The sequence below is a fragment of the Aptenodytes patagonicus genome, chromosome 14, assembly GCF_965638725.1.
Source record: "Aptenodytes patagonicus chromosome 14, bAptPat1.pri.cur, whole genome shotgun sequence".
Taxonomy (NCBI): Eukaryota; Metazoa; Chordata; class Aves; order Sphenisciformes; family Spheniscidae; genus Aptenodytes; species Aptenodytes patagonicus.
Genome location: NC_134962.1, coordinates 16,556,868 through 16,584,547, shown reverse-complemented (window position 1 = coordinate 16,584,547; position 27,680 = coordinate 16,556,868). Strand labels below are relative to the sequence as shown.

At 44.7% G+C, this 27,680-nt stretch overlaps 1 protein-coding gene across 1 annotated transcript; it reads left to right on the top strand.

Annotated features, from left to right (window-relative positions):
- Nucleotides 1-463: 463 nt before the first annotated feature.
- FAM83C (family with sequence similarity 83 member C) lies at nucleotides 464-27,412 on the top strand. The gene is made up of 4 exons (XM_076351734.1): nucleotides 464-1,095; nucleotides 8,336-8,503; nucleotides 12,763-12,887; nucleotides 26,019-27,412. The coding sequence occupies exons 1-4, from the start codon at nucleotides 541-543 to the stop codon at nucleotides 26,959-26,961; spliced, it is 1,791 nt and encodes a 596-aa protein (XP_076207849.1). The 5' UTR covers nucleotides 464-540; the 3' UTR covers nucleotides 26,962-27,412.
- Nucleotides 27,413-27,680: the final 268 nt, after the last annotated feature.

Below are 27,680 nucleotides of genomic sequence, written 5' to 3'. Positions count from 1 at the left end.
GGATGAATAAGTTTCTTGGCTGAGTCTGATTACCCACTTGAGATATTTGTGTTTCATTATAACTGACACTGAGAAGCATGTTTGATTTGGAACAAATTTCAAGCAGGAACAAGTTTCAGCATCTGCATTTCCACTGTGAGCACAATGAGGGACAAAACAGGTTAGAGCCTGCTTGGCCAAGGGTGGGGACCTCTCAGTAGGGAAGGGGGAGGGCAGTACATGAATCAGTTACAAGGAAAGGGAAGGAGCAGCTTGAAGAGCTGATCTTCCTCCCCTTGCAAAAGGAATACTCTAAGCACCAAGTATCAGGTGTCTGTCTGAGGAAGCCAAGTGAGGGAGCTGGGGAAAGCCAGCTCCTCCCCCAGCGTGGGAGGCTGTACCTGGTGATTAACTCCCAAGCAGAGGAGTGGAGCTCATGCTGAGTCCTGAAGGAACCTGTTGGGAGGAGCTCAGGAGTGCAAGAGGGCCAGAAAAGACCTGGAGTCAGACAGAGGACTAATCCAGCTGGAGAGGCACTTCTTAGCATCAACTGCTCCGGTCATGTTCAACTACCTAGCACTAGAGGTGAGACCCCAGTTCCACCGCAGCTATGGAGGCCAGCAAGGGACATCTGGGCCACTGAAGAGCCGCCTAGAGCAGCTGAAGAAGCCGTGGTGGAGGGACCCCACCCCATTGGTGCTCCAGCACAGTGAAACAGCCAGGCTTGCCATAGATGCCTTTCTTGAGCAGGGGGAACGCGGCTACCTGAGTGCCATCGCTGAGGAACGGGAGCTGCCTTTTCTTTCCACCCTGGACATGGAATATATGAGCCGTCAGAGAAACCAAAGCTTTCCAGATCCCAATACAATGAAAGACAAAGAGGCTGACCTTGGCGATGCAGACACTGGAGACAGGTCCTCCCTCAACTCTGAACTAACGTCTGGCACCTACTTTCCACTCATGTCTGATGTGCACCCTCCAGAGCTGGAGCTGGGGTGGCCAGGGACGCCGCTCCTCACGGTGTCTGGCCAGACTCAAGCCACTGTGATTTTCCAAAGAAACAAAGCTAACAGCATTAAGGATTTGCTCCGGTCTCTGATCAGCCGGGCACGGACGGTATGTATAGAGCTGTGTCCCTTGAGTGGGGTCTTGTGCCACAGCACCCAAGCCCTGGTGGCTGGTCCCACAACTGTATGCCACATGCTCCAAGCTGTTGCTGCTCTCTAGATATCTGGCATGATGTGATTGCTTTTTCTCTAGCAGATCTGTAACTGTTCCTGCTCCTTTCCTTTCCTGTAATTTCTTTCCGCCTGGGATTTCATGTCATGCAGGCAGTGCCCTTTAAGGCACTCTGCGTCTATTTTTGCGGGTATGCAGAGCATGGTACCAAAGCCTGGAGTGAGCGAGTGGCAGGGTGTGCAGCGTTAACGCTTAGCTGTCCTCAGCTGGCAAGTGTGCACCAGCCAGCCCTTCTACCCTCTGCCAGGGAGTTTACATGGCCAGGGCTTTTCTCGACCCCTGGACATCATGTTAAGCAGGACAAGAGGATACCACTGGTGAGTTGCTGTGGGAGAACAGAGGACCTGAGTAAACTTGTGGGACTGAAAATTCCTGCTCTGTGGTTCGAAGTAAGTTAGAATGCATCATCATACCTTCTAGATTTGATGTCTGTGCCTCTCTGAGGATGAGTAAGATCAGCCCATTTTGCCCCATCGCACAGTTTCTGCTGGGTAGAGATTGCCAACCCTCAGATGTAAAAAAAAAAAAAGGACAACTACAATACTTGCCTACCAAGCACAATCCTGGCGTGAATTTACTCACTAAATTATGCTCCTTCTTCTTTCTTTTTACTTTGTTACTATACTGTGTACTAAAGCAGCAGCTCGGACAACTGTATCTCAGACACATTTTCAGCTTTTATTGTCTTTGTCCTCTTTATGATTCTTTTCATCTGTTCCATGTTAATTTTCTTTTGTAGTATTTCATTTCAATAGTGTGACGATACTGAGTAAACTTTTAGTGCAAAGTTCATTTTTAACCAGTCAGCTTCTAGGCAATTTCTCTTATCACTCCAGTAGTTTCTTATTTAACTTTACAGTCACTCCTTAAATTCATTACTGCCTAGTGCAGAAAGCAGGAGATAAAGAATTGTTAAGCCTGGACTTCAGCTGTGTCAAGAACACAAGCTGTTTCCAGACTGAGCTAAAGTGTTATCTTCTATCACCATCTGCAGAGTTGAGCAAAGTTATGTTGTCCCCAGCTGATGAAACTGGGGCCATGCAGCAGCTCAGATTGCTGTGCAGCATCATAACATCATCAAAGAACCACATATCATTGACGTTTGGGCGTGATATGAGGTAAATGGGGATCTTTTTTTCTTTTGTCCAAAAGAAGACTGTTTTGCCACGTTTGCCACGTAAGCTTCTGCTCAGTTGTCAGCAGCCATTGCTTAATGCCTGAACTTCTGTTGCACCTTTGTAGGCAAATACGGTTTTGTCCAGGAAGTAAGTGACAAAAAGCTCTGTTTGTCCTTGCAGGCAGCTGATTTATGATATCTTAAATGATCTGAAAAGTCTTGTGACACGTACTGCATCCATTTCAGCAATGGGGATTAAGACATCGTCATGGCAGAATGCACAAAGTAAATGACTACCAAGAAATGTCCCCTTGTCACTTAGCACGTGTCCCGGATCTCTGACAATATTATGATCCTTTAAACCACATGAAAAACATCTTGCTGCTTTCTCAGTTCACAGGAACTTCTCCATTGCTGCAGGGAGGTTGCCCAGGCAGCAGGTGCTTTATTGTACTTTAAATACATTTTGAGCTTTTGACTTTTTTTGCTTGGCTTGAAAAATCACTGACAATCTTCAGCCCTTTATGTTCAAGCTGGGGATTTTCACACTGTTTTTGACTGTTGCGTGAAATGTGAGAATGGGTTTTCAACCATCTTACTGGTTTATTACTGGTGTTTTACTGGCTTCTAGGTTAGCAGCTCTGGCCAGTGCTTCCCATGATTCGCTCTACAATTGACAGCAGTTCAGCTCATTCACAACCCCAGTTACACATCTTTAAGTAGTTACTGAATCATTTTGCTCATCAAACTATCCAAAAGGATGTTACCTGTATGTCTTTTAATAACAAAAGAGCAACCAGAGGTAAAAACATCTTTTGCTTAAAGTGCCAGTAGCAACTGTGTGGAGAACCGCTTGCTTTTTTGCTTTTTCAACTGCTGTTTCTGCATTTCAAATATTTTCTCCACTAGACTTTAAGTTCTCATCATATATCCCTCCTTTAGAGTGTTTCTCCTGTGTGCTTACAGCTAACATAGAAGGGGGATACAGTGCTGGTGGGATGTGGGAAAGATGTTGAGATCCCTGAATGCTTTTCCTGGGTCCTGTAGACAGAAGGCGTGTGTCTTGAAATGTTGTTTGCTGTTTTCTCCTGTACAGTCATAAAGAACAACATCAGCTGACATATTTTGCAACAGCATTTTTGTACTGACAAATCAGCAAAAAGGGCATTTGTTTTATTGGTACCTTTTGCTGGTGCGGTTTGTCTTTCTACTTTGCTGTATTTAACCAGCTGTCTTTGAAGACGTATTTTCAGATTTGAGCTTTTCTCTTTGCAGACATAAGAAGATGCAGTGCAGCCACACCTTAGTCTTCATTTGATAATACTATTACAATTTTACTTTTGTTGGATGAGCTCCAATCTATTTTGAACTGTCCATGCTTCTCCTTTCGCCCCTCTTGTACAACTCTGACACTGGCTGCGCATCTGCATTTATGTGGAATGGTAGAAGGGTTCCTGATGGTCCCCCAGAGAAGCAATGTATTGCCTCAAATGGCAACACTACGGTAATGACCAAAACCACACTGCTATTGGCAAATACCTGTAAAACCAGCTGTGCTGGTTAGAAACCAGACAGGTGGCAACTCCAGTGGGGTGCTGGTAAGTGCTGTAATTCCCAAAGTGATGACTGCAGTAGTTGCTGAATTGTGAGTTTCCAGAAGTGGATTTAGAAATGTCATGATTTAACCCTACAATGGCAAGGCGTGAATTTTCTAGAGCCTGTGGGGCAGCTGTGTCTTTGCAGTGTCCTGAGCTGCCAAGGCTGTGCCATGGGCTTGGAGGCTGTGATCAGCATGGTGAGGAACAGGGATGCTCTGAGCGAGCCCCAGCCTTGCAGCTCCCACCACTGAAACTGAGGGGCTGGAGGCACTGGACATATGTTGCTTAGGTTTTTAAGGCCAGATTGACTTAAATACCCAAGGCTTTTAAACATGAGACACAAGTTGTCAGGAGCCTGAATTGGAGATGGTACTTAGGTACCTAACTTCCACTGCTTTATAGAGCTGTTGGAAATTATCTTTGAGGCTTTAGACCTCAGTTTTGTGAAAATAAGTTCTTAGGAGGCTTCAAGGGGAAGAATTCCAGGGTCATCTTCCCCCAAAATGTCTTGGCTTTGGGGTTGAGCTGATGTTATTATAAGAACTGCCTGCTTTGTTTACCGAGAGGATATGGTGATCTGAGTGGCCCTTATGGTTGTCCTGTGGCACTCATGCTTAGAATGAGCAGCCCCACCATGGGCACCTGCATCTCCACCACATGAGGCTGTGGCAGGGCACAACCTCCCCTTCTCTCCCCACTGCAGTGTTCCTCACAGCAAACTGCAGTGCACGTGGGGCTGCCAGCCTTCTTGCCCGACATTGGCTGTGGGCGCTTGCCAGCACCACCAGGAGCAACTCTACCCAAATCCCTCCTGTGAAGGGATCGCATGTGAGGAGGCCATGAATAGAGCCATAGTCTGTTCCACCTGATGCCAAGCAAAGACCCGCTTCGGAAAACATGACTCTGACTATCACACAGGGCTCCACCCAGCTTGCATAAGCTAGTGTCCCGCTGCCTGGGGCGCTTGCTCCCACGCTGATGCCGGAGCCCTGCCATGAGGCTGCCAGGAGATGCAGGTTTGCCTGGCAGCCAGCTGCATCCAGCCCAGGGCACTGGGTGCCACAGGTGACTGTCTGCCACATGCTGCCACGCGCAGCCATGCTACTGCCTGCTCAGCCCCATCACTCTCACAGCAAGCACTGCAGACTGGCAGTGCCGTTTTTGAGCAAGCAACAGCCCCAAACATTGCCAAAGCCTGGGAGCACTGGTAGAGAAAAGCAAGAAAACCTTCTCTTCACACTAGCCACAAGCAGTGCCTCTGAGCATGTGGGGTCTGGGGACAAAGGGGCATTGGTGTCTCTTGACTCCATCATATTGACTTCCCAAACCAAGTTTAGATTGTCTCCAGGACCAAGCCTGCCTCAGACCTAAGCTTGAGATGAGCTGGAATATCATGAGGCAAGTGTGGCTGAGAGGGACTTGCCTGAGGCCTTACACAAGGTTTGGGCTATAGTTTTTTTCTGGGTGTTTCATCATTAGAGGATGGGTGGCCCATCAAAGTCATTTGGCTAAATTGCCTTTGGTCTTTGGCTGAAGGCCAATGTGGAAAGACATGGTGAAGTCTTGCTTTTCTGTGTAGGTCTCAGTGGTACCTAATGCTGACAGCCCAGCAGCAACGTTCATTTGGGAAGTTGAAGATGCTTCTCACTGCTTTCAGAGCTCTTCCAGGGCTCACTCTGCTGTCCATGCCAGATGGGCGCATTTGAGGAGGGATGAAGAGTTTGTCAGAGCCTCATAAGGCTTTTGGGAAGACAACACTGATAAGGGCTACAAAAGAGGTGCCCTGCAGAGTCAGGGTCTGAAGCCTGTATCTCCAAGGGCCAGGCTGAGTGGGTGGAGATGTGGTTTTGGCCTGGGCAGTAGAAATTGTATTTAGCTCTTGATGACAGCTGCCTTGTGTCCCACGTGGATGCCTGGGATCACACCAGCCTCCAGGAAGGTTCTTCCCCAAACCCTGCTGTGGTGGGCTGGGCCTGGGGTCTTCTGCACGATGTTGAGGACCAATGACAGTGCGTAAGGCATCATCACAGAGATGGTCTTTGGGGACAAATCAGATGGAGCCAAGAAATCTTGTCCATCTGCAAAAGGGATAAATCCCCAAGGGAGCAGGAAGCAACCTTTTGGCATTGTTGCCCTCCTCTGCCATGGCTCTGGTGCAGAGGGTCTCTCCATGGTGTGTGCAGGCAGAGTGGGGCTGAGAGGAGCCAGCTTGCCAAGCAAAAGACTGGGCAGGAGAGCATGGAGAAGCCACTGGGGCACCGCTCTGCCCATGGCAGCTGCCTCCACTCAGCACCTAGGCCATGAGTATCAGCCTGGAAAGAGACAGTTTGTTAATGAAAACAGAGCAGAAGAGCTACTGGGGCCAGCGTGCCAGTCTGGAGCAGAGACATGAGCCTGTCCCCGCATCCAAGGATAGCGATACTTAGAGCTCCTCTGCTCTTCTCTGAAGCTATTCCAGGTCAGGCCCATGAACATGATTCAGCCTGTTCCTATTTAAAGCTTGAACCACTGCACATGTAAAAGTTAACCTCACTGCTGTCCTCTGCATTTAACTCTTTGTTTGAAGAGGAGCAGCGGAGCAGAAGTGGCAGAGGAAAGCTCACCCTACATGGTCTGCTCCATAGGGTGATTTGGACTATGGAGAACTGCATTCATGGCCATGCTTCTAACACAGGCAGAGGAGGTGTGTGAAAACAGGATTCCTACCTCCTCATGGGGTGCATGATGAGCAGCAGAACAAACTCTTGTCATGCATTTTGTGTGCAAGGGCATGGACATTGAGTAGCAGGGTAAAGTATGCCATTGGAGCTTCACTCCAAAACTCAGTGCTTTTTGGGTCATCTTTATTTGGGCATCTCTACTAGGTGCAGAAACTCAAAATCAGAGCTGTGTACACAACTTACAAGTACCAAACAGTTACCTTAGTTACTGCTAAGATATGGTAAAGACTGGGACTAAAGTACTTGGTCAGTAGTTCCATTATTTTTTCAGCTTTTGAAATGAACCTGGCCTGTCGGTAAATCCTTCACTACTTTACCTTTTTCAGCCCCCCGGTGTGTTGCCATCTTCCATGTTCTCAGTGTTAACTGTTAATGGTTCAAGGTCTAAGTCACTGGATTGCTCTGCAAACACCCTCAGGTGAAGTGCATCAGGCCTGACAAATCATCCAGCTCAGCAAGTGCTCTCCTGACTGTTCCTTCCTTCTCCAAGATGTCCCCCGATTCCTGTCACTAATGATGACGGCCAACAGATGGATCCCAGCAGTCCCTTCCTGATCCAAATAATGGCTGCCTTGATGTTGTCTGCTGGCAGCCTCACTCTGTGAGGAACAGTGGAACAGCTTCTCCAGTCACATCTTAATCTATTTATGCTTGATTTCCCTTGATCCGTTGTTCTGGTCGCAGGTCATACTGTACTTTGCATTTTCTAGTTCTGGGTCAACTCACTTGTAGTAGGTACTTGTCATGACCTACCTTCCTTTTTCCATATTTTCCTTCCAGTTTTTGGAGAATTCATTTAGCCAAGATGGTCTGCTGCCTCCCATCCCATCTCCACAGTGGGATGGGTTGCCACGGCCTTCTTCAATCTCATTCTTTAAAGAACGGGCAGTTCTCTTTAAAATTATTTTCCTTTTTAAAACCCCTCCCTTGGAGACCTTATCTTGCAAGTCTTCAGTTTATTGAGATAGATTTTCTTGAATTCTTTTTTTTTTTTTTTTTTTTTAATAATGTTAGTATTATACCTTCTTCCTACTGTTAGGTTTCATAACTATCACTTGCATACTGGGCTGCGTTAGCAGGAGCGGTGCCAGCAGGGAAAGGGAAGGGATCCTTTCCACACACATTATTCTACGATTTTGTCTAGTCGCCCCTAGGATGTAATCTTGGAACAAGGACATGTACATACTTGATCAAGATACCTTCTCCCTTACCTGGCAGTGTGTCCTTCCTGAAAAAGATGATACTTCTTTATATTAATATGCTAGTCATCTATGGAGTCACTCATACCAACTGAATAATGATTTTGGTCAGTCTCAGCTGTTCCTTTTTTATGCTGTATTTCTGGCATATTTGCTTAAGGCAATACATACTTGTTGCATCAATAATATTCAGAGTTTGTGCACATGCATTACCCCTTCAGCTATTTCTTTCTGTGAATGACAGATGAGACAGGAGGTAGCTGGATGAGGAATGGCTTCATAGTTATTAAAAGTGATTTTATCTGCCATGGTGGGGTAAGGGCTGTTAAAGATTCAGAAGCAATCTCCACTTATGTGGCCACAGATGCTCAGTAACTCAGGAGGTTTGAATACTTAATTCATAGTTTAAAGCACAATTCACTTGGGCATGAGATTTCAACAGTCTCTCATTTCCCCCCCCCCCACCTCTTTTCTCCTGGCTAGGTGATAGCAATTGTGATGGATCTGTTTACAGACATGGAAATACTGTGTGACCTGCTGGAGGCCTCAAGCAGACGGCACGTCCCCGTTTACCTGATCCTGGATGAAGAATACTTGAAGCATTTTGTGGAAATGTGCAATAAAATGGCTCTTACTCAGGACAACTTCCCAGTAAGTTTTCAGTCACACACTGGATATGATAAACAGGTCTTGGAATCGATAAAAACCATGTACTCTTTTTTCTGTTCCCTCTGCCTGGTCCCTAGGACCTATCCCTTCTCCCACTGTCCTAGGCTAAGAGACCATGGCTGTTTGGTCTAGGAAATCAAGACTTGTCTGGAAGCACAGGGGAAGGAGTGGAGGAGCCTCCTGGTCCTATATCTTGATGTTTTGTTGTCCTCATTTTAGTTTTACACACAAAAAGTGTGAAGTCAAGGCCAATAAGATGCAGTCCATTACCAAACGCTTTGCTGGGCTGGTGCAGATAAGCAGACAGAGCTAGACCAGAAAACTTACATTTATGTGGACCTGTATCATCTCCTTTCCTTGTCCCCTTCAGCCCCTGCTCTAGGACGTAGAATTGCAAGACTTAAATTGCTCCTAGTTCAGATCCCTGAGCTCAGTTTAGATTCTGGCCAGAGCTGCTGTAGTGCAATGGCTGGGTGGGGAAGGGAAGCAGTGAGTCCCTTCAGATGTCCTGATGCAAAACCTACCATTTCCTCAGCCCTGCTGCACTGCCTCAGTGTAAAACCACGTTAAAAATCTCACGTTAAGATCTGCTTTCAGGCTTTGCGATTCAGTTGTCGGTTCATGAGGGATTTGTGAAGAGCCTGATTCCCCACTCAGTGGGGTGCCCATCAGCAATGGTGTGTGGTGCCCAGAGCAGGCAAACAATAAAAATGAATGTGTCAGTGCGACAAGCTGCCTTGGGAACTTGCAGACTCAGAAATGCACACCAGTATCTTGCTGCTCCCCATATAGCTTTTCTGGCTACCACCTGTCAGTGGAAGTTGGTTTTTTGTTGTCATTTGTTAGTCCTGCAAGGCCAGCAGTCCTGGCTGTGCTCCTTCACTGGGTGCATAGGATTCCCTGGAGGACTGATTCTCTTCCAGCACCAGTTTCATAGGTTTTTCCCTTCATCTTGGTGGGGAATGCTTGGAAGTTATCCAGTTACCTCAAAACAATTCTTAACTTAAAAACAGGCTAGGGAAAATGCAAAAATAATGTTTTACAGCATCCAAAATAGATGCAGTTACAAATGTCTTAATTTTTCCCTCATTTTTAACCTGCCTACACAAAGATTAATTTAGAGAGGCCTCCTTCATCCCCCATGTTGGTGATGCTCTGTCCTTTCTTGCTTCTCACAAGCCAGACCCATTTCATCCTGCCTCTTGAGATGGCAACTGTTAGGGAAAACTTCTTCATGCTGGAGCATGTTTGCTTTCATAAACAACTGCATCACTGAAGTCACCTGCTGGATCCAGATAAATTCCATCTCTCCAAAATTTATTTTATTTGCTTCTTATCCAAGAGCCTGGCCATTGTTTTTAATTAAAATTAGAATGAGTTTACATCCATGGAGCTGTCTACGTCTCTTTGTTAGACACCTGATGTCATGTCTTGTGCTTGAATGGCTAATTAACACTTGCCTCCCCCATTCAGTGATTCATCGGCAGGTCTCAATGTGAAGTGCCTCTTAAGCTGATGCATCTGAAGCAGTACACTAACATACATGCTTGATATTCACATCTAAGTGGAATGAGTGTACATATTTTATTCCTGGCTCTGAGTTGTGACAGGATGTGATGGTAAATCTCCATTTGGAATAATTGGTGACAATTTGGGATTTAATGGGGAATTTGGGGCAATTGCCCCTCCAGCATCTTACTTGTAAGAACATTGTGTGAGCCTGCTGGTGTCAAATCCTGGTGCTGAACATCAGCAAATCCCACAGTGGTGCATTGATTATTGGCAGCGGTCACAGCAGAAGACTTAACTGTTGGATTTTTTCAAATGGCCATCTGCTAAACCTAGAACTACTCTCTAAATCAAGTGACAGTGCTAACTGGCAGTCTGGCTTTCCTGCAAGACTGCAGGATTCTCATCTTGTTTGGACAATTTAGGGCCTGGATTGCCAAGAGGAAGAAAAGGATGGAAAAAATGAGCCAGATATCAGAAACTCACCCAGCCTTGGGAAGACAGAGGGAGTGAACAAATACTGTGGCGACAAATCTATGGGATATCCCTTACTTGAAGTGGTTTTAACTTCCCTGGGGGCGGGGGGGGGGGAGAGGAAGCTCCTCCCAGTGAGAACTAGTATTAGTAAAACCTCAGCACTGGACCAAAAAAATCCCTGTGTTGATTGGCAACAGGATTAGGTGAACATCTCTTCAAGCATCCAGCATATCTTGCTCTGTATCAGCAACTTGTGGTGGCATTTCAGAGTATCACAGGTTAATGCAAGTTGGCAGGGACCTCAGGAAGTCATCAAGTCCAACCTCCTGCTCAAAGCAGCATCACTTGTGAGGTCAGACATAGTTACTCAGGGTCTTACCTGGTCTAGTCTTGAAAATCTCTAAGCATGGAGACTGCACAACCTCTCTGGGTAACTTGTTCCAATGCATAACTGTCCTTATGGGGAAAAAGAAAACAGAGTCAGCAGCAATATTAGGGGGCAGCATCATAAATGATTGCCTTATTCCTGCTCTTGCCCAGCTGCTATTGCCCACTGCGAGAGATAGACTGTTGGGTCAGATGGACCCCAGTCTGGAGGAGATTTGCTGCTGTTATGAAGCCCTGAAGGCAATGGTGCTCCTTGGGTGGGTGGGGAGACTTCCTCACCGCAATGTGAGAGTCAAGCCTTTCCCACCCTGCTGTGATGAGCTCCCCAGCAGATGTTTCTGGGAAGCCCACCTCCTGCCTGCAGGGACTCTGACAGAAGAGGAAAGCCGTCAGGAATGGAGTCATCTGCCGCAGGGTGACTGCCTCCTGCTCCTCACCCCCAAGGCACAACTTCTGCGCCATGAACCCCACGTGAGGCCAGAGACTGGGCGAGCCGGTCCCTGGCTGTGTAGAGGTGGCCTGGGGAGCCCACGCATGTTCAACCTGCCCGAGGGGAGGAGGGGGCACAGCGATGCCCAGGAGCAGCTCCTGGAGGGGTGGCAGGGACCTGGGTCTGTGCCCTGTGGAGAACATCTGTAGGCAAATCGCAACTGATCACGCTTGTCTTTTGTCTGCAGCACTGGCTGTTATAAATGGCTGTGTCTGGCCAGACTGAAATCTGCTACGTAATGGAGGGGAGGCTGCCACGTCCACCAGGAGCGCCCACCGGCCATGGGCAGCACCCACCTCCGCCAAGAGGCAAAATGGCCCTGGCGGTGTGTGTAGCCTGTACCAACTGCCATGGGTCTTTGTCTTTTGCAGGGCTGATGCTAGGCAGGGATGAGCTGCCCACAAAGGGATCTGCCAGGCCAAACACAGGTGGTGACAGTTTGTGATAGCTCCTGGTGTGCCAAAGCCACTGCAGGTGGCAGGGGAGCTGGCCTGGAGGGGCAGTAAGGGATGATCTGGCAGGCCAGTGTAGGTGCAGCCTTAGGGATGTTTATTTACACACGAGATGTTTTGTTTGGCACTGTATCATGTAGACCAGGCCAGTAACTGTTGCCAGTGACTGTTCTCCTCTTCTGCTTTCCCCAACTGAGGTGCAAATAACTTTTATTATGGGCAAAACCCTCACGTTATGAAAAAGGCTCCTAAGGGATACTGAAAGCCTTATTTCCCATTTTGCACTGGGCAGTCGGTTTTACAGGCTGAAGTTGTATCAGAGAAGTTTTTTGCAGTCTTTAAAACAGATGAGGATCAAGTACTCACTTGAGTACAGCAGCTGAAAATTTTAATATCATTTTTAAATACACTGATAAAAGGCAATTCTTAAAATGTAAGCATACTTTTCTGTAAATCTTTTTTATTTAGCAATATTTTGGTTTTAAGAAGCCTGTCACTGTATAAAACCAGAACAGCACATTCAATTGATTAGAAACTGGCTAGTTGTTATGGGTCAAAATTTAGTTTAAATGCAGAGCCATCAGCTATTGTGGTTAGTTGAATATTATCAATAATCTGGAAGAAATTGTATAGTCTTACATACTTCAGAAATGATCTGTAGGCTCATACGATTCTCCAAATTTTTTTCAAACCAGCATTTGTACCTAAGTGCAAGTTGTTAATATTTGCTGGTATTTTTATCTTATCAAAGCAGACAGTGTGACAATATTTGGTATGTAGAAGCCAAGAAATACTTAATGCCTTGATGCATTCTACCTCTGGGAGCAGAGCTCCTGCTTGAGGGAGTCCATCAATGATGCATAAGGGAATGTTTCAGTTTAGTTCAATACATGTCCCTTTACCAACTCTGTTTTCTTTTGTTTCAGAACATGTGCATAAGATGTCTGAGTGGAGACACATACTACAGCAAAGCAGGCAAGAAATTTGCAGGCCAGGTTCTGGAGAAGTTTATCCTGATTGATTGTGACCAAGTTCTTGCTGGTACATACAGGTAAGAAAAAGTGGCAACTACTGTGACAAAGACTGGTGACACTGAGAAAATATTCATTACCAAAATACTGAATAATATAGCTCTTAATTTTTTTTTTCCCTCCATGATAATGATACACTGTTTTTCCTCTTCATTTCCCCTCATAAATGTCAGGTTTCATTTTGGTGCTTTACCTTCTACTACTCCATCCTTTTGCTCTTACCTTGCTGTTTAGCTTTCAGATAGCATTAACTGCTTGCCTGCCAACATTGATACTTCCTGGACACATCTGTCTATGAGTATCACTTCATTTCTTAAAAATGTAAAAAATGTTCTACCAGGTCAGATGATGCTCCACCTAGCCTAGATTCTGTCTCCAGCTGATGCTGTTTAGGGAGAGCAGCCCAAGCTGCTATCTATGGTCCATCCACCTTGTCCTCCCACAGCATGCACAATAGTTGCATACATCCCCTACTTACTCCGTTCAGTACCTGTTCTGTAACTGTTGTCCGTGAATTTGCCCTAACTCATTGTCTGTTCTAAACCAATCTCCTACTAATTTAATGAAGTGCCCCTAGTTCTAGTGCTGCAGATTGGTAAAATAGCTGTCCTACATTCAGCTAAGTCATTGCTTTCACAATTTTCCAAGCCTCCATCTTATCCACCCTCCCTGCCCTTTTCTTATCTAAAGTGAAGACCTCGACCTTTTCAGTCTCTCCTCATACAGCAGCTGCTGCATCCCTCAGTCAATTATCTTTCTCTGCACCCTCTCTAACCTCAATATGTCCTTCTTGAGATTCAGAGACCAGAACTGCATATAGCTCCCAAGATATGGCTGCACCAAGGTGTTATAGAGGGTCAAAATGATGCCCTCTGCTTTGTTATTATCACCCTTGCTGACAGTGGCCAACATTCATTGAATTTTTTAGCTGCCATTGCACACTGAGCTGATGATTTCAGAGAACTGCTGACAATGATGCTGAGCTCCTTCCTGAGCTGTTCCAGGTTTAGCATCATACAGGCCTGATACATATCCTTTTTCCCTATGGGTACACCACATTTTCCTGCACTGAAGTTCATCTGCCACATTTTTGTCCACTTGCTCAGTTCTATGAGGTCCTTCTGGGTTTCCTCACCTTCAGTGAGATATTCAACCACCTGAACAAATTGAGGATCATCTGCAAACCTGGGGATTTCACTGCACCCCTCCATGCCTTAGGTCACCGATAGGATGAAAACCAATCCCAGCACCAGTCCCTGGGGCCTCACTGCTGACTCTTACCCATGCTGAAAAATGACCATTAAGCCCTACCCTTTGCATCCTATGCGTTCACCAGCTCTCGGTCCATAACAAGACCTTTCCTCCATGCCCATGGCAACTGAGTTTCTTAAAAAGCTTTGGTGTAGAACCTTGCCAAAGGCTGTTTGAAAACCCAAAAATATGTAGTTGTCTGGTCCCTTTATCCATGCACTCACCGGCTCCCTCACCAAACTCCAGCAGGTCTGTGAGGCAGGGCTTGCCTTTACAGTAGCCCTGTTGACCTTTTTCCAAGAGGCTGTGCTTCTCCATGCCATCAGTAATCTTGTTCTTCACAGCACAGTGCCATATCCCAGGGTGGAGGTCAGCTCCAGTGGTATGTGGGCCTCAAGATTACATCCAGAGCCCCCTCTGTAGATGGGATCATATTAGAAACCTCCCAGTCCTCAGCAAAGCAGTCTTTGCAGTGGCACTGGTACACAGGAGTGAAACGCATCTCAGTGTCACCAGCATTAGCAATGGATGCAAAAAATTCTTTGAGGTTCTCTGCTATGGTCTTGCCATCACTGAATGCCCCTTTTGACCCATAGGTCTCAAATGGGCCCACCAATTTCTTAACTGCCAGTACAGCATTTTTGAACAACCTACAAGCCATAGTCATCTTGGGTTTTTTTGACTGCTCCTTTTCAGCTCTTTTTAACTAATTGCTGCATTTTTACATAGTTACCTTTCTTGAAATTGAATATCCACATGCTGCATTTATTTAGATTGCTCTCTCCCACTACAGAGTTAAAATTGTGTTGTGAGCATTATTACAATTGGGCTCTTCCACTTCTACCTCTGGAACCGAGTCTTATGCATCATTCCAGACCACATCCTGAATAGCATCTTTTCTTGTGGGTCAAACAATTTAGGCTAGTTAATTCTGGCAAGTAATCATTTATTGCTTCCAAAAAGTTTTTCTCCACAGCTCATCCCAGTGAAGCATTAACCTAGTATGTATATGAGTGGATGAAATCTCCCACTGTTACTACCTGTCCTATTTTGCAGCCTCTGTAATCTCAGTTAACGTTGTCTGATCACCATCACTGTTCTGATCAGAGGGTTGGGAATACTGTTCTTGCACTATATTTTTATTACTAGATTCTGAGTTTTCCACCTACAGACCTTTCCCAGAGTATTCTCACACTGTTGCACATCATATTATCCTTCACAAACAGTGCAACTCCCTAGGACAGACTGTTATGTCTGCGAATTTGGTGCCCTTGCAATACTTTATTCTCCTTCCACCAGGTCTCCTTGAACACTGCTCTCCCTCTCCCTTTCTCTCTCTTTTCCATCTCCCAGCCAGCACATGCTGGACCCTCAATTTACCAGTGTCCTCAACAGTGCTGTAGCTCCAAGCTGCACCTTCTCCTCTGCTTCTGACTTCATCATTTCCGAGTGTGGAGGTCTCACCTTATCAGACTCTGGCAGTGAAAAATGGAAGTACCTGGTTGAAACTGGTTATGTAGAGTCTCTATATAAAGCATATGGAGACCAGTGTCTGGTGGCATTTTGACCATCCTAAGACATGTGTCTAAGAACAATGAAGTGAATCACTGCCTGGAAACATCTATCCATCTCCATTGACTGCAGGGGGCGGGGATTAGATAGCTGAGACCACTCATTTTTGAATGGCTAAAACTGAGCATGTGTCAGCTGGGTTGAACTCCACAGCTGGAGGAACATCTTATTTCCCTGTGGCCCAGAGTCAGGGTGTTGCTTAGAATGCAGATTCGTTTCTCTGGGTCAGTTCCTCCCTCTGCTGTTCTGGGGCAGAGATTTGGGTCTGCGATGTGCTCTCTTTCTATAGATCTCTGTATAACTGAAACTTCTTGAGTTCTGGAAGATAATTATTCAATTGAATAGGGTCGTATATCTGATTCTCTGCTGTCCCAGTAAGCACATGATGTTCTGGACTAAAAGAAACAGTCTCTTTTCGTGGAATTTGTTCAACAGTGGTCAGAAACACTTCCACAGGAGAAAATCAGGAAGTCTGCTACGGGGTATACTGCAGCCTGGTACTATACCTAGTATAGTAGATATTTAGATTACCCTCCCTGCAGATGGGAAAGCTAGATTCAAAGGATGAGAATAGTTACTGAGTAAAGTCAAAGATCCAGGGTGGATCCAGGGGTGTCTCGGGATGATATAGGAAAGAGGGTAAGAGTGTTCTTACCCAGTGGCAGGTTTTACAGTTCAACAATCTTGTGTGCAAGGATCAGAGGCTTCAGAACCTCCAGGGTTATATGTTGTATGTGCTTCTTTATGTTCAGTTTGCCATAGGAGAATTTTTCCCACCATGGCTGGCTTCCACAATACCCTCTGGCAATGGGTTCTGCAGTTTAATTTGTTTTGTGTGAAGAAGTGATCCATTGTATTTACATTAGACCTACTGCTAGATAATTATATTTGATGACCCCAAATTCCCATAACCTGGGCACAGTAAATCACTGTTTCCTATTTACTTTCTTGACTGCATCCATGATTTTGTCCTCCTCCATTATAATCCCTCATGTGCATCATCTCTTCTCCAGCTGAAGCATCCTTGGCGGTTCAGTCATTTCTTGTGCAGGAGAACTCCCAGACCTTTAATCATAATGTCTATCTTTTGTGAAACGAATTGACCGGAACTGCATGAAGTGGTCAAGATATCCCCACCCACTACACTTTAGCATTGTAGTATAATGGCAACTTCTGTCTTTTCCTCTGTCCCCATTCTGGCAGTTCCTAGTCTGCTGTTTGCCTTTTTGACTAGTGCTAAACATTGAAGTGATCATTTTTTTGAACTGTCCATGGGAACCCTGACCTCCTTCCTAAGTGTTAATATCTGAGAACCTATCAATATACAGAGACAGTCAGGGTTTTTGCAACAGTTTGAATTTATTGACATTGAATTTTGTCTATCATTTTGTCACTTATTCACCCCATGCGATAAGATCTTCTTGCAGCTTCTGATTATCCAGTTTTCTTTTCACTACCCATGATAATTTTGTCATGAGCTCTGACATGGAGCTTCAATGGTTTCTACCATTTTTCAGGACTTTTCTGAATATGTTGAACAGCAGTGATCCCAGCACAAAACTTGTGGGATTCCAGTGGGTAGATTAAAACTATTGCTAGCATTTTTATCCCATCTTTAATCAACTGTTACTCCTCAGGAAGAACTTCCTTTGTACTCCACGATCACTTAATTTTTCTAAGAGTCCTTGCTGAATGACCATGTCAAAAATCTCTTTGAAAATTCAAGTATCCAACATCAAGCAGATCAGATGCATCTGTGTGCTTGCTGCCTCCTTCAAAGAACTGCAAGAGGGTTTCGAGGCATGGCTTCCTTCCACAAAAATATGCTGAGTCTTCAGCATTATGATTATAGTTATTTATGCATCTAATCATTTTACTCTCTCTTTGCTTCTACCAGTTTGTTCAGTATGGAAATAAGACTGGCTGGTTTGTAGTTTTCCAGGAGCTCTTTAAAAGGTTCACATTTACTACTTTCCATTCCTCTGCTACTATGTTCAATTTAAATGATAGGTTATTCACTGGTTAATAATTGGAAAATTGCTGACTTCCAGTTTTTGAAGGCTGTTTACTTTAATATTTTCCTTTAATGCGCCTTTTAACTATGGTGACTTTTTGGATGTTTTAAAGTGTCTTTATTTTGATAGGTACATTTTCTCTAAGACTCTAATATAGCATCTTTAACCAATCTTCATGCTGCCCCAAACATTTAACCTTTTTGGTTACTCTTTTAAATTTCTTTTTAATAGCATTCCTCACTTTCTCTTTTAAGTTAAGTATTACTGTTGTGGATTATTTTGGTCCTGAAAGAATATTTGATATGGGTACGTCATGGTTATTTTTTTGCCGAGTGGCCTTTCCAAAGAAACTTTCTGAATTGGTAATGTTATTTCTACTTTTGTTGGTTTGCTGGTTAGTTTCTCCAAAAAGCAGTCATTTATAGTGTCTAAAATGCAGTTTCTGCAACTCTCCTAGTAATGGCCCCCATTCAGCATGGCTATAACTGAATCTCCCTTTGTTTCTCTGCTTTCTGACTTCTTAGCCTCTCGGCACTTCCTTAGCATGGCATATTTACCATCAGCACTCTGCTCAGAAAGTTCACAGTATAGCCCTAATACTATGTTTTTCCTATTTGGTAGTGGAATTTTAATCCAGCAGGAATATATTTCATTTGTTGATATATCATTTACCTTATTTGACTTTTTTTTTAATGTTGCCCCAGCAACGTATCCTCTATTTGTCCTTTTTGTATAATTTCTACCCTTGCAGTTATACTGTTCCTTGATTTTCTTCTACCCAGTAAGTTTCTGAGATGCCTCCTATGTCAGTCATCATTTCAGCTCAGGTATTTCTCAACATCTATCTGTTTCTTTAGCTCATAAAATTTATGTATGCATGTAAACTTTTGTATCTGATCTGTTTGTTCACCACCGTGCACTTTTCTAAACACAGTTTTATTTCTTCAGATGTTCTTCATTGATTCTAATTTCTCACCTTAGTGTCATTGATTTCCATCCTGTCCTTATATCAGAATACAGTTTTCTTTCTTTTATTCCTAAGGTAAAGTGGGCAATCTCAAACTGTGTGGCCTTCCACACATCGCAGCTTTGCTCCAGATTCTAATTTAAAGCCTCCCTATATCTTCTGCGTTATATTGTGCAGCAGCCAGGTTTCATTTAGGTTAAGATGGAATCCAGCTTTCCTTATAGAGTCACTGTGTTCCTACAGTTTTCTATTTCCTTATGATTTACCATCCTTTCCTTAACATAATTTCCATAACCACGTCCTGAAATGCTCTTTTACTTCTCTGTCCCATTCTAAGCATGGAAGAGGGAGTATTTTATAAGGCTACCAATAAAATCTTTTTTAGCTTCCTACTTAGCTGCTTTTATTTTACCCCCAAGACTCATCCTATCTCTTTTTATGTTAATGGGACCTATACAGACATTGACCAGTGGCTTCTCTGTAGTGCTCCATAACTTAGATCCAAATGCCTCTGCTATCCTCCATCGCAGCGAGCAACTCACTCTTCATTCTTTGCTGTCATCCTGCCTGAGCATTGAATCATGGAGGACTACAGCTGTGTGCTGTCTGTCTCCTCCAACACAATTTAGTACCTTCTGTATAGCTTGGTTTGTACAACCTGGGGACAGTTACCATGCTGACCGTCAGTTGTCTCTTTTCCAGACTCAACATCTCCTGTTCCTCAGAGGATTCAAGTCGAGTGAAAGGATTATGCGTGTCTTGTAGGCCACGATGTAGCTCATACACCCCCAGGATGTTTGCTTTTTTTCCCAACACTGTGACACTACAGACATGTGTTTTCCTTAAGACATACTCTAACTCCCAGAGATGCTGCCTACTCAGTCTCCAGCCTGTATTTGTGCACCTGATCATGACTGCCTGGAATGTATTTTCTTTGAATATTTTCCTGTTCAACTGCATCCTTTTTTATCAGAACCTTTTTCAAACTCATATCTGTGCAGTCCCTCTCCAGTGGATACGATTTGTGAATTTAATGAGTGTACACTCTTCCATTATTTAGGCTGCTCATAAAGATATTGGATAGTACCAGAGCCAAGATGCTAGATCCCTCTAGAGTTTCAATACATCCTTCTACGTTGACAGTGAATCCAGATGTGTAGCCTCTCCGCATTCTCTCTTGCAGAGGGGTATTTTCCTACTCTTTCCTTGACTATTCAGGTATTCAGTAAGTGTCTTTTAATTCTTCAGCTGTAAGAAAAGACTTTTTTCTCCTCAAATGCATGCTCAAATCATGCTTGAAATCCGTTTTTATTCTCTAGTTACGTCTCTAGCCATCAGATTCTCTCTTCTATGAGCCCTATATGCAGTATTACACGCATGCAGCAAGAGTAGTATACATATTGACATTTTCATATTGAACCCCTATGTTGATACTGTTGTTCTCTATGCTGACATTTTCCTTGACAGTTTTGTAAAAGCCCTTCTTATTTTCCAAAATACTTTTGGCAAGCAGAATTCATTCTGATATATTGCTGCCTATTGGTATGAATCAGGCATATTTTTGGAGAGTTTTCTAAATATGGGAACCAAGGTTACTGCTCTTATCTTGAACAACTGTAGGCAAATTAGTTTAGACCCCTCAACTCTTATGTGTTTATTCATTAAATATTTCCCTGTGTTTTCCATCTTTAACATTATATTTCCTCTAAATGAAGACAAGGAGAAAACAGGGTTCATTGAGATATCTAGGAAAAGCAATAATCTAACATGCTAAATATAATTATATATCTAGTTATTTAGTATTATTCTGGGCACCAGAAGAAATAGTATGTTTCTCTGAGCACTTATTTAACATAACAGAGTGAGGATATGAAGACATTTACTAATGCAGCAGATGAGAGGAGCCTAAGGGCAAATGGGGCTAGAGCTAAACAGGATCTTGAACAGGAAAACTAGATTAAACATTTGCCAGGTTAGGACTAGAGAAAAGAGGTGGTATTGTCAGCCTGGAAGGGAGTTTCATGGCAGTTTGAGTTGCCTTTAGTTGTCTTAAATTTCTCAGCTCAAAATGGAAGATAGTCAAAGTATCGCTATGTGTACTGGCACAGACAGGAAGGAGCTCATTGTTTGCTATATTGTAGTGAAAGAAACTCAAGATTTGGGGTTGAGGCCGACATGACAACTGAAACTGAAAAATGAGAGGAGAAAGTTGAGAGGATTACAAAAGCTCTGCACCTGGCTTCAGTACAGGGGAAGAAAAAACTAAGTACGTAAGCGTTTGGCAGTGGACAGGTAAAGCTACATGGGTTTGAAGCTGGAGGAGGCTTGGAATTTCTTTAAAAGAAAGGTGCTCATACTCTCAGGTATCCATGTCCCAAGCAAGAGGAAAGAGCTTTTAAGAGCGAGTTCCAGATCTAACTCGATGAACAGTCACCTCAAGAAAGAAATTATAATTAAGCAGAAAGTGAGTGCATAGGGAATGGAAAGCATCGTTTATCAGCAAGGAAACCCCAGGCTGATATGTATAAGCAATAAAGTGAGCGTTGCCAGAAGATAAGTTATATATAACCTTACGGAGCACACCAAAGCAAAGAGGAGGAAGTCCTCAGGTGTATAAATAAAAAGTGACTCCAGAAGAAAGAAACAAGGCATGCTGCTGTAAGGGTGAACAAGCAATAAGAGATAACTGAGATGGGGTGCCCAAATTAACTGAATACGTTGCACTGGTTTTAGTCAAAATGAAGATGAAAAATGATGAGTGGAAATGATTTCAAGTGCATTGGAAACACGCTTAAAGATCTTACTACAATAAAGTCAGATTATTGTCATCTTATCAAAAAAAAAGTCACTTGAAATTACTAAAGTGTTATGTAGTATCTACATTTATCAATGAGCAAAAATTATACACAGACGTTTGTATTGGCATACAGAAAGAAAAGAATGCTTTTGACAGCCACAGTGACAGAAAAGCGGAAAAAATGAGTAAGAGAAACTACTGAAAGAAGCAAAAAACCTTCTGCTGCAAATTGGTATCTCATCAGTTGGAAACCGCTGAAGCAGAGAAGCTGAGTGTGAAGAACTGTGAGCCACCTGTACAATACAGCTGTAGAAGGACCACGGCAACCCTAGACCGTACTGCAGTTTTACAGAGGGGCACGCAGAAGAACTAATCCTGTTGTCGAAAACACTGCTGAGACTGAGACTTCGGCTGAAATACCGCAGGGTGCTCTTGCCACTGGTGCTCGACCCCAAGCCAGAGCACCAGGGCAGGGGATGCTGCGGCAGGACAGGCAGGTGTCGCCCACCTCCCGGGAGGTGATGCTGCAACTCCATCTCCTGGCCAAAGGCTGAGCTGCACGGGTTCCTGGAGGGTTCCTGCTCCGGGAGTGTCTGAAAGCAGGGCAGGGAAGGGATCCTATCCTACAGCGATCCTTTCCCAGACTCCTGTAATTTGTGCCCCAGGGTGATTCAGAACTGGATACGGGATCTCTGTGTGCAGCAGTTTGGAAAAAATAATGGCAGGAAAATCCTACCGCTTTTAGAAACTCACATGAACTTTTAGCATCCACAGTGGCCCGCAGTGAGGAGCTCCACAGCTTGCCTGTGTGTTGTGTTGTGCAAGGAAGTACATCTTCTTGTCTGTATTGAATTTGTGAACATGTTAACTTCATTCAGTGCCTCATCTTTATACCAGAAGAGACCGAGAATGATCATTCCCTGGCTATTTCCTCCATGCCATTAATGGAGGAGACCACCTTTATCAGTTTATAGTGTTGGGAATAGCCATGGCTGGCAAGGCCACATCGTCCTATCATGGAAACCTGTACTGTGGCAAGGAGAGGAGCTGTGCCACTGGGGGCACTTGGATGATTCCTTCCAGGTCCTGCCGTGACACAGATTGGGCAGGCCTCCATTGGATCAGCATGGGAAACTGGGGCACAGTAATGCTTGGACTGGGGAAAGAGCCGTAAGAGGCATCAGTGGCCAGGACAGTCATAAGGCCAGGGAAGTGTATTGCTGGATCTGAGGCTACTCCCCTTACGGGGGAAAGGACAGCTCATGTGGATGAGAGGAGATGGCTGGGTGTATCTATCTTGTGCGTTTCTGTAGTGAGGCAGTACTTGGGCCAGAGGGTGCTGGGAGAAAACAGAAGGTGGAAGTCACTTCGTCCAAGGAGGGAAGGAAAACCTAAGCAAGACCTGTTGTTTACCTCCTGCTAAGGTGAGGCCAGAGGCCTTGATGGGTAGCTGTTGTGATGTTCCTGCTCCTCTGAGACCTCCTAGCCAGAACGAGGAGGGCAAACATGACCACTTGCACAGCTCTGTTTCCAGGTCTGCTGGCAACAACGGTGCCAGGCTGGGTGAACAGGGATGGCAGGCATTATCCTCCACCCGGCTGACCAGGGTCCTCTCGCAGTTCATGGGACAATGCTCGCAGTGCGAGGGATGCAAGCCTGCCCCTCCAGAGGAGATGGTGCTCAGCCCTCTGAGCGCATTTGTGGTTTTGAGGAGTTCAAGTGAACACAAGTGTGTGTGCGAGTGGCGTAGGTCCTGAGTTGGGATACGTCTAAGCACTGTGCAGTGCGGACGCAGCACTCTTGTGTAGAAGGATAATAGCTGTAAGCAACATGGATGGGAACACCAGCACTCCTGGGAGCCAAGCAGTGCCCCTGGGATAGACACCTTTGACAATGTCAATACAGGATACACGCGATCTTTCTTCAAAGAACTCTCACAGCTTTGTGAGATATAACTTTCCTTTGCAAAAGCTGCCTTTCCTATTATATCATATTTACCTATATGGCCATTGATTGTATTCTTTAGAAGAGTCTCTACTAATTTGTGCTGTGCAGTTATGAGACTTAATGGTCTGGAACATTGAAAAAATTATATCACATTAGCAACCTTCCACTCTTCTGATAACCAAGGCACTTTCAAGTGAGAGATAACATATCCTGGTTAGTAGTTGAGCTATTTCATCCTTGCATTCCTTTGGCACTCTTGGGTTGATGTTATCTGGTCCTGCCGATTTGTTACTATCTGCTTTGTTGATATGTTTTCTAATCTCTTCTACAGAGATTTCAACATGAGACTGATCCTCCCTTATGTTTTGTATAAAGGTGGGTTCAGGGCATGGATCATCCCAAGCTCCTGTACAATAGACACTGAGGAATTATCTGAGCACTCCTATTACACATGGACCATGTGCTAGCCCCACAGAGAGCTGAATATTATTTCTTATGCCTTTTGCAATGTGTGACCCAACCTTTTTGAAAGATGGGCTTTCTGGTCTTAATAGCTTCTCTTCTGTCATTTTAGCTTCTCTTCTGTCATTTAGCCATCCCAGCTATTTTCTGGTTTTTTTTCCTCATGTCTCTGTGAAGTTGTATGCATTCGCTTTGAGCCTCCAGTATGGTATTTCTGAATACTCTTCATGCCACCCGCAAAGGTTTTTCACTCTTTTACTACTTCTTCATTCTTACTTAATTTACCTGTTTTGATATTAAGCAGAAGAGTATTGATCTTTTTGTTTTATGTTGCTCTTTGGGGGATGTGTATGCTGAGTGTAAGTATACTACTTTCGTGAAAACATTATGAACCATAACAACTGCATACTGCTCAGGAAAAAGCAAAGAGCTGGTTTTCCTACTAAAAGTTCCCAGATAGCTGTCTTGTGAACTAAACATTGATGAGGCCCCAAAACATACTGACAGTATCTTGTCCTGAAATGACATTTACTTGAGAATAAGTGGAATCTCCCATTACAGTTGCTCTCCTGTAGTTTCTGTGATTTCATCCCGCTCTTGTCAAAGTCAGTATCTAGCTTTAGCAACTGATAATGCAGCCCTAAGCTGGTACTTCCATCTGTGAAGGTTCTGTTTTATTTAACACAATTAGTCTGCTAATCTGGTTTGACTATAACAAGAATGAAAGAAGCAGCTGATGACTGGGATGACCACAAACCTGGGGAGCCTACTCTGTAAGAGGAGCTTCCCTGTTTAATCTAGGAAAATGAAGACTGGGAGGAGAAATGTGGTTACTGTCTGTAGATATATGGGGGAAGAGCTAATTAAGGTACAGTTTTGGCACAAACAACAGGTAGGGTTAAGCAGATAAGGAAAATATGCAGAGTGGCAATTAGTGAAAGTTTTTCCCCAGCTGGGGCAAAACCTAACTCGTTTTAAGGTGGAACATAAGCTCCCAGAAAAGATCCCAAGACATTGTACTGCGAGAGCAAGGACTGGGGCAAAACCTAATTTGTTTTAAGGTGGAACATAACAAGCTCCCAGAAAAGATCCCAAGATATTGTACTGCAAGAGCAAGGACTGGATTTGCTGAGCAAAGGACTCATGAACTTCTAACACCGTGCATCTCTTAACTGGACGGCAAGGAAAAGATGGAGGGAGTCTGGGGAATCTCACAGCAATACTTATGGAAAACATCAGCCTTCCTGTCCTGAGGTATTCCTGTGGGGCTCTGGAGACTTCTGCCCCTCAAGGCAGTGCCCAAGATCTCCACTCCTCACACTCCTGCCTGCCTAAGCGTCTCCTTCAAGTTCATCACATGTTGCAGATGTTAAGGACGTGAGAACGTAGCTCCTGCCACGGCAAGGGAAGAGAGCAGGAGACCAGGCATGCCTTGATATCCCCCCCAAACAGCCTCCTCGCCCTCTGTGGAAGGTATGGTTGCAGTGTACTGTGCTAGCCAAATGCTGAGCTAGAAAGTCTGCAATACAAGTTGGGCAGAAAGAACCCTTCAGTGCCCCGTGCTTCGTATCTCATTGTCCCATAGTCACACCATCTCCAGACAGTCGGAACTCTCCTTGCCACTGCCTGCTTGATACAAACCATGCACACCGCAGTACCCCCCTGCATGGACTGACAAGCCTGGCCACAAACGGTTAGCTGGTACTCTCCAACACACGGATGGGATGGGGAATGGGAAACGATGGTTCCTTGCTTATGGGGAGAGAGCACTGGCAAGAGGAAGCTGGAGAAGAAAAGGCCTGAAACGTGCTGCTGTGGTTTTTAGGCAGGGACCAGTTGTTGCTCTACATCCTTCCTAAGGCTAAGGAAAACCAGCTGATATTTCTTGTTCATTGTTTATATTTTCATACAGTTCATTACATCACTGAGCTGAAACTAAATGACCATTTTAGGGTTGTTCTTTTGTAATTATGTAATGAGTACATTCATCTCTACAAGTAATCTCAGACTCGAATACTTCAGAAAAGTTTTAATGACATAAATTGAGTAGCAATACATCACTCAAATGGTAAAATCAATGCTAGTTATCTTGGCACTCTGTGAACTGAAGTTACATGTGTTTTTTTTTCTTTTTTTGCAGTTTCACCTGGCTTTGCAGCCAAGTCCACACCAGCCTGATGACCCACTTCCGTGGTCAAATTGTTGCAGAGTTTGACAAGGAATTCCGGTACTTGTATGCAGAGTCCAGAGCAATGACCAGCTTCTGTGTGCCAGATCCTGGAACGTGCACCTCTCCTCAGAATACCTCAAAAGTTGCCAACTCCCTTTTAAAACCCACACAGGTGAATGATGCTGAAACCTTGAGCCCCTCCAGCAGCCTTTCCAATGTAAGCATCAGAAGCATAAAAATGTCTCCCTTTCTGAAAAACTCCAGCTGCAATGTACACCAGGAAAAGCAAGATTCAGGCTCTGATTCTGGTAATAAGAAGGGGAAGGAAGACACATCTCTGAAGCCTACTTGCCCTAAGCAGCAAGGAGAACCACCAGACTTGCTGAACAGTCCTCCAAATAAATCCACCCCAGCCTTGTATCACAAATCAAATCTCATGACAGCAAGGACATTCTTGCAGCCGGAGCCTTCCCCTGCCCTGAGCTCCAATAAACCTAGTTATCAAGGGGACAATAATGCTAACAGCAGCCACTGCTCCCCGCTAAGACAGGAGCAGACATTGCAGTCCCTTTCGGAAGTTGCCAGTAGCAACGGGACAAGCATGAAGCAGAAGGGGCCTGCTGCTACCTCCAGGGAACCGACAGCAGAAAATGACACCACTTTTTATGGGATGGAAAAAAGACAGAGTCCCGGACAAGGAAAATTGGACCTGCTCTCCCCATACAACCAGCTAAAACGAGATAAAAAGCCTGTAGTTCCTTGCTATGATAAACTCACTGAGGACATGCTGATGGAAAAGAACAGCACGTACGGGGCTGAGAAAAGAATGACTCTCGGGCACAGTAAGCTGGATCTCATCACCAAGTACAACAAGTTAAAATCTAAACACATACACAGTCGGTTCGAACTCTGACCTGGACCTCGAGGTGTCCTTTGGTCTTATTTTCAAGTGGTTGCTTTTCCCCACCAATCATCATATCTGGGGCTTGAAATCAAAATATGGGTGGCAAAGTAGTCTTGTTCCTATTAAAAGGTGTCCGTGCTGTTTCCAATATATGCAGATGACTGATTCAGATGAGATTAGCAAGTACAGTTCAAATTTTCAATTACAAGATCATGGCAGGAGAGAGAAAATGACATAAACATAATCCACACTTCTACATTCTTTTTACCCATTTGGGAAAGAACCATTTCCTCCCTTACAGCAAAACCATTGCTACAGCTGGAAAGTGGCCACTGAGGTCTTCAAGATGAACCCAGGTTCTCTTTGTACTGAGCGATTCCTCTCCCTGTATCCACATGCTGAAAATGAAATGGTCAAAGGCAGGGTAACGTTAAAAATAAAGGAGCTGTTCTGCTGCAAAGAGCTGTGCTGGGTCCCTCGTGGGGAGATGAGCTTGGCCGGGGCCCCTCTGTGCTGAGCTGTGCCATGCCAGGAGGATACGGGTGGCATGTCTGGGCACACGGTTGGCACTGCACACGGTTGACATTGGCACGTAAGTGGTGTCTGCACATGGGTGGGATCACCACATGGGCGGTGTCTGCACATGGATGGTGTCCACACAGGGGTGGTGTCCGTCCAAAGATCTTATCTGAACACAGGTGGCAGCTGATGCAGGTCATGCCTGGACA

Coding starts and splice junctions, on each gene's coding strand:
- FAM83C (XM_076351734.1), top strand. CDS start 541: ATGTTCAACTACCTAGCACTAGAGGTGAGACCCCAGTTCCACCGCAGC. Junction 8,504..12,762: donor TTACTCAGGACAACTTCCCA/GTAAGTTTTCAG, acceptor CTTTTGTTTCAG/AACATGTGCATAAGATGTCT. Junction 12,888..26,018: donor GTTCTTGCTGGTACATACAG/GTAAGAAAAAGT, acceptor CTTTTTTTGCAG/TTTCACCTGGCTTTGCAGCC.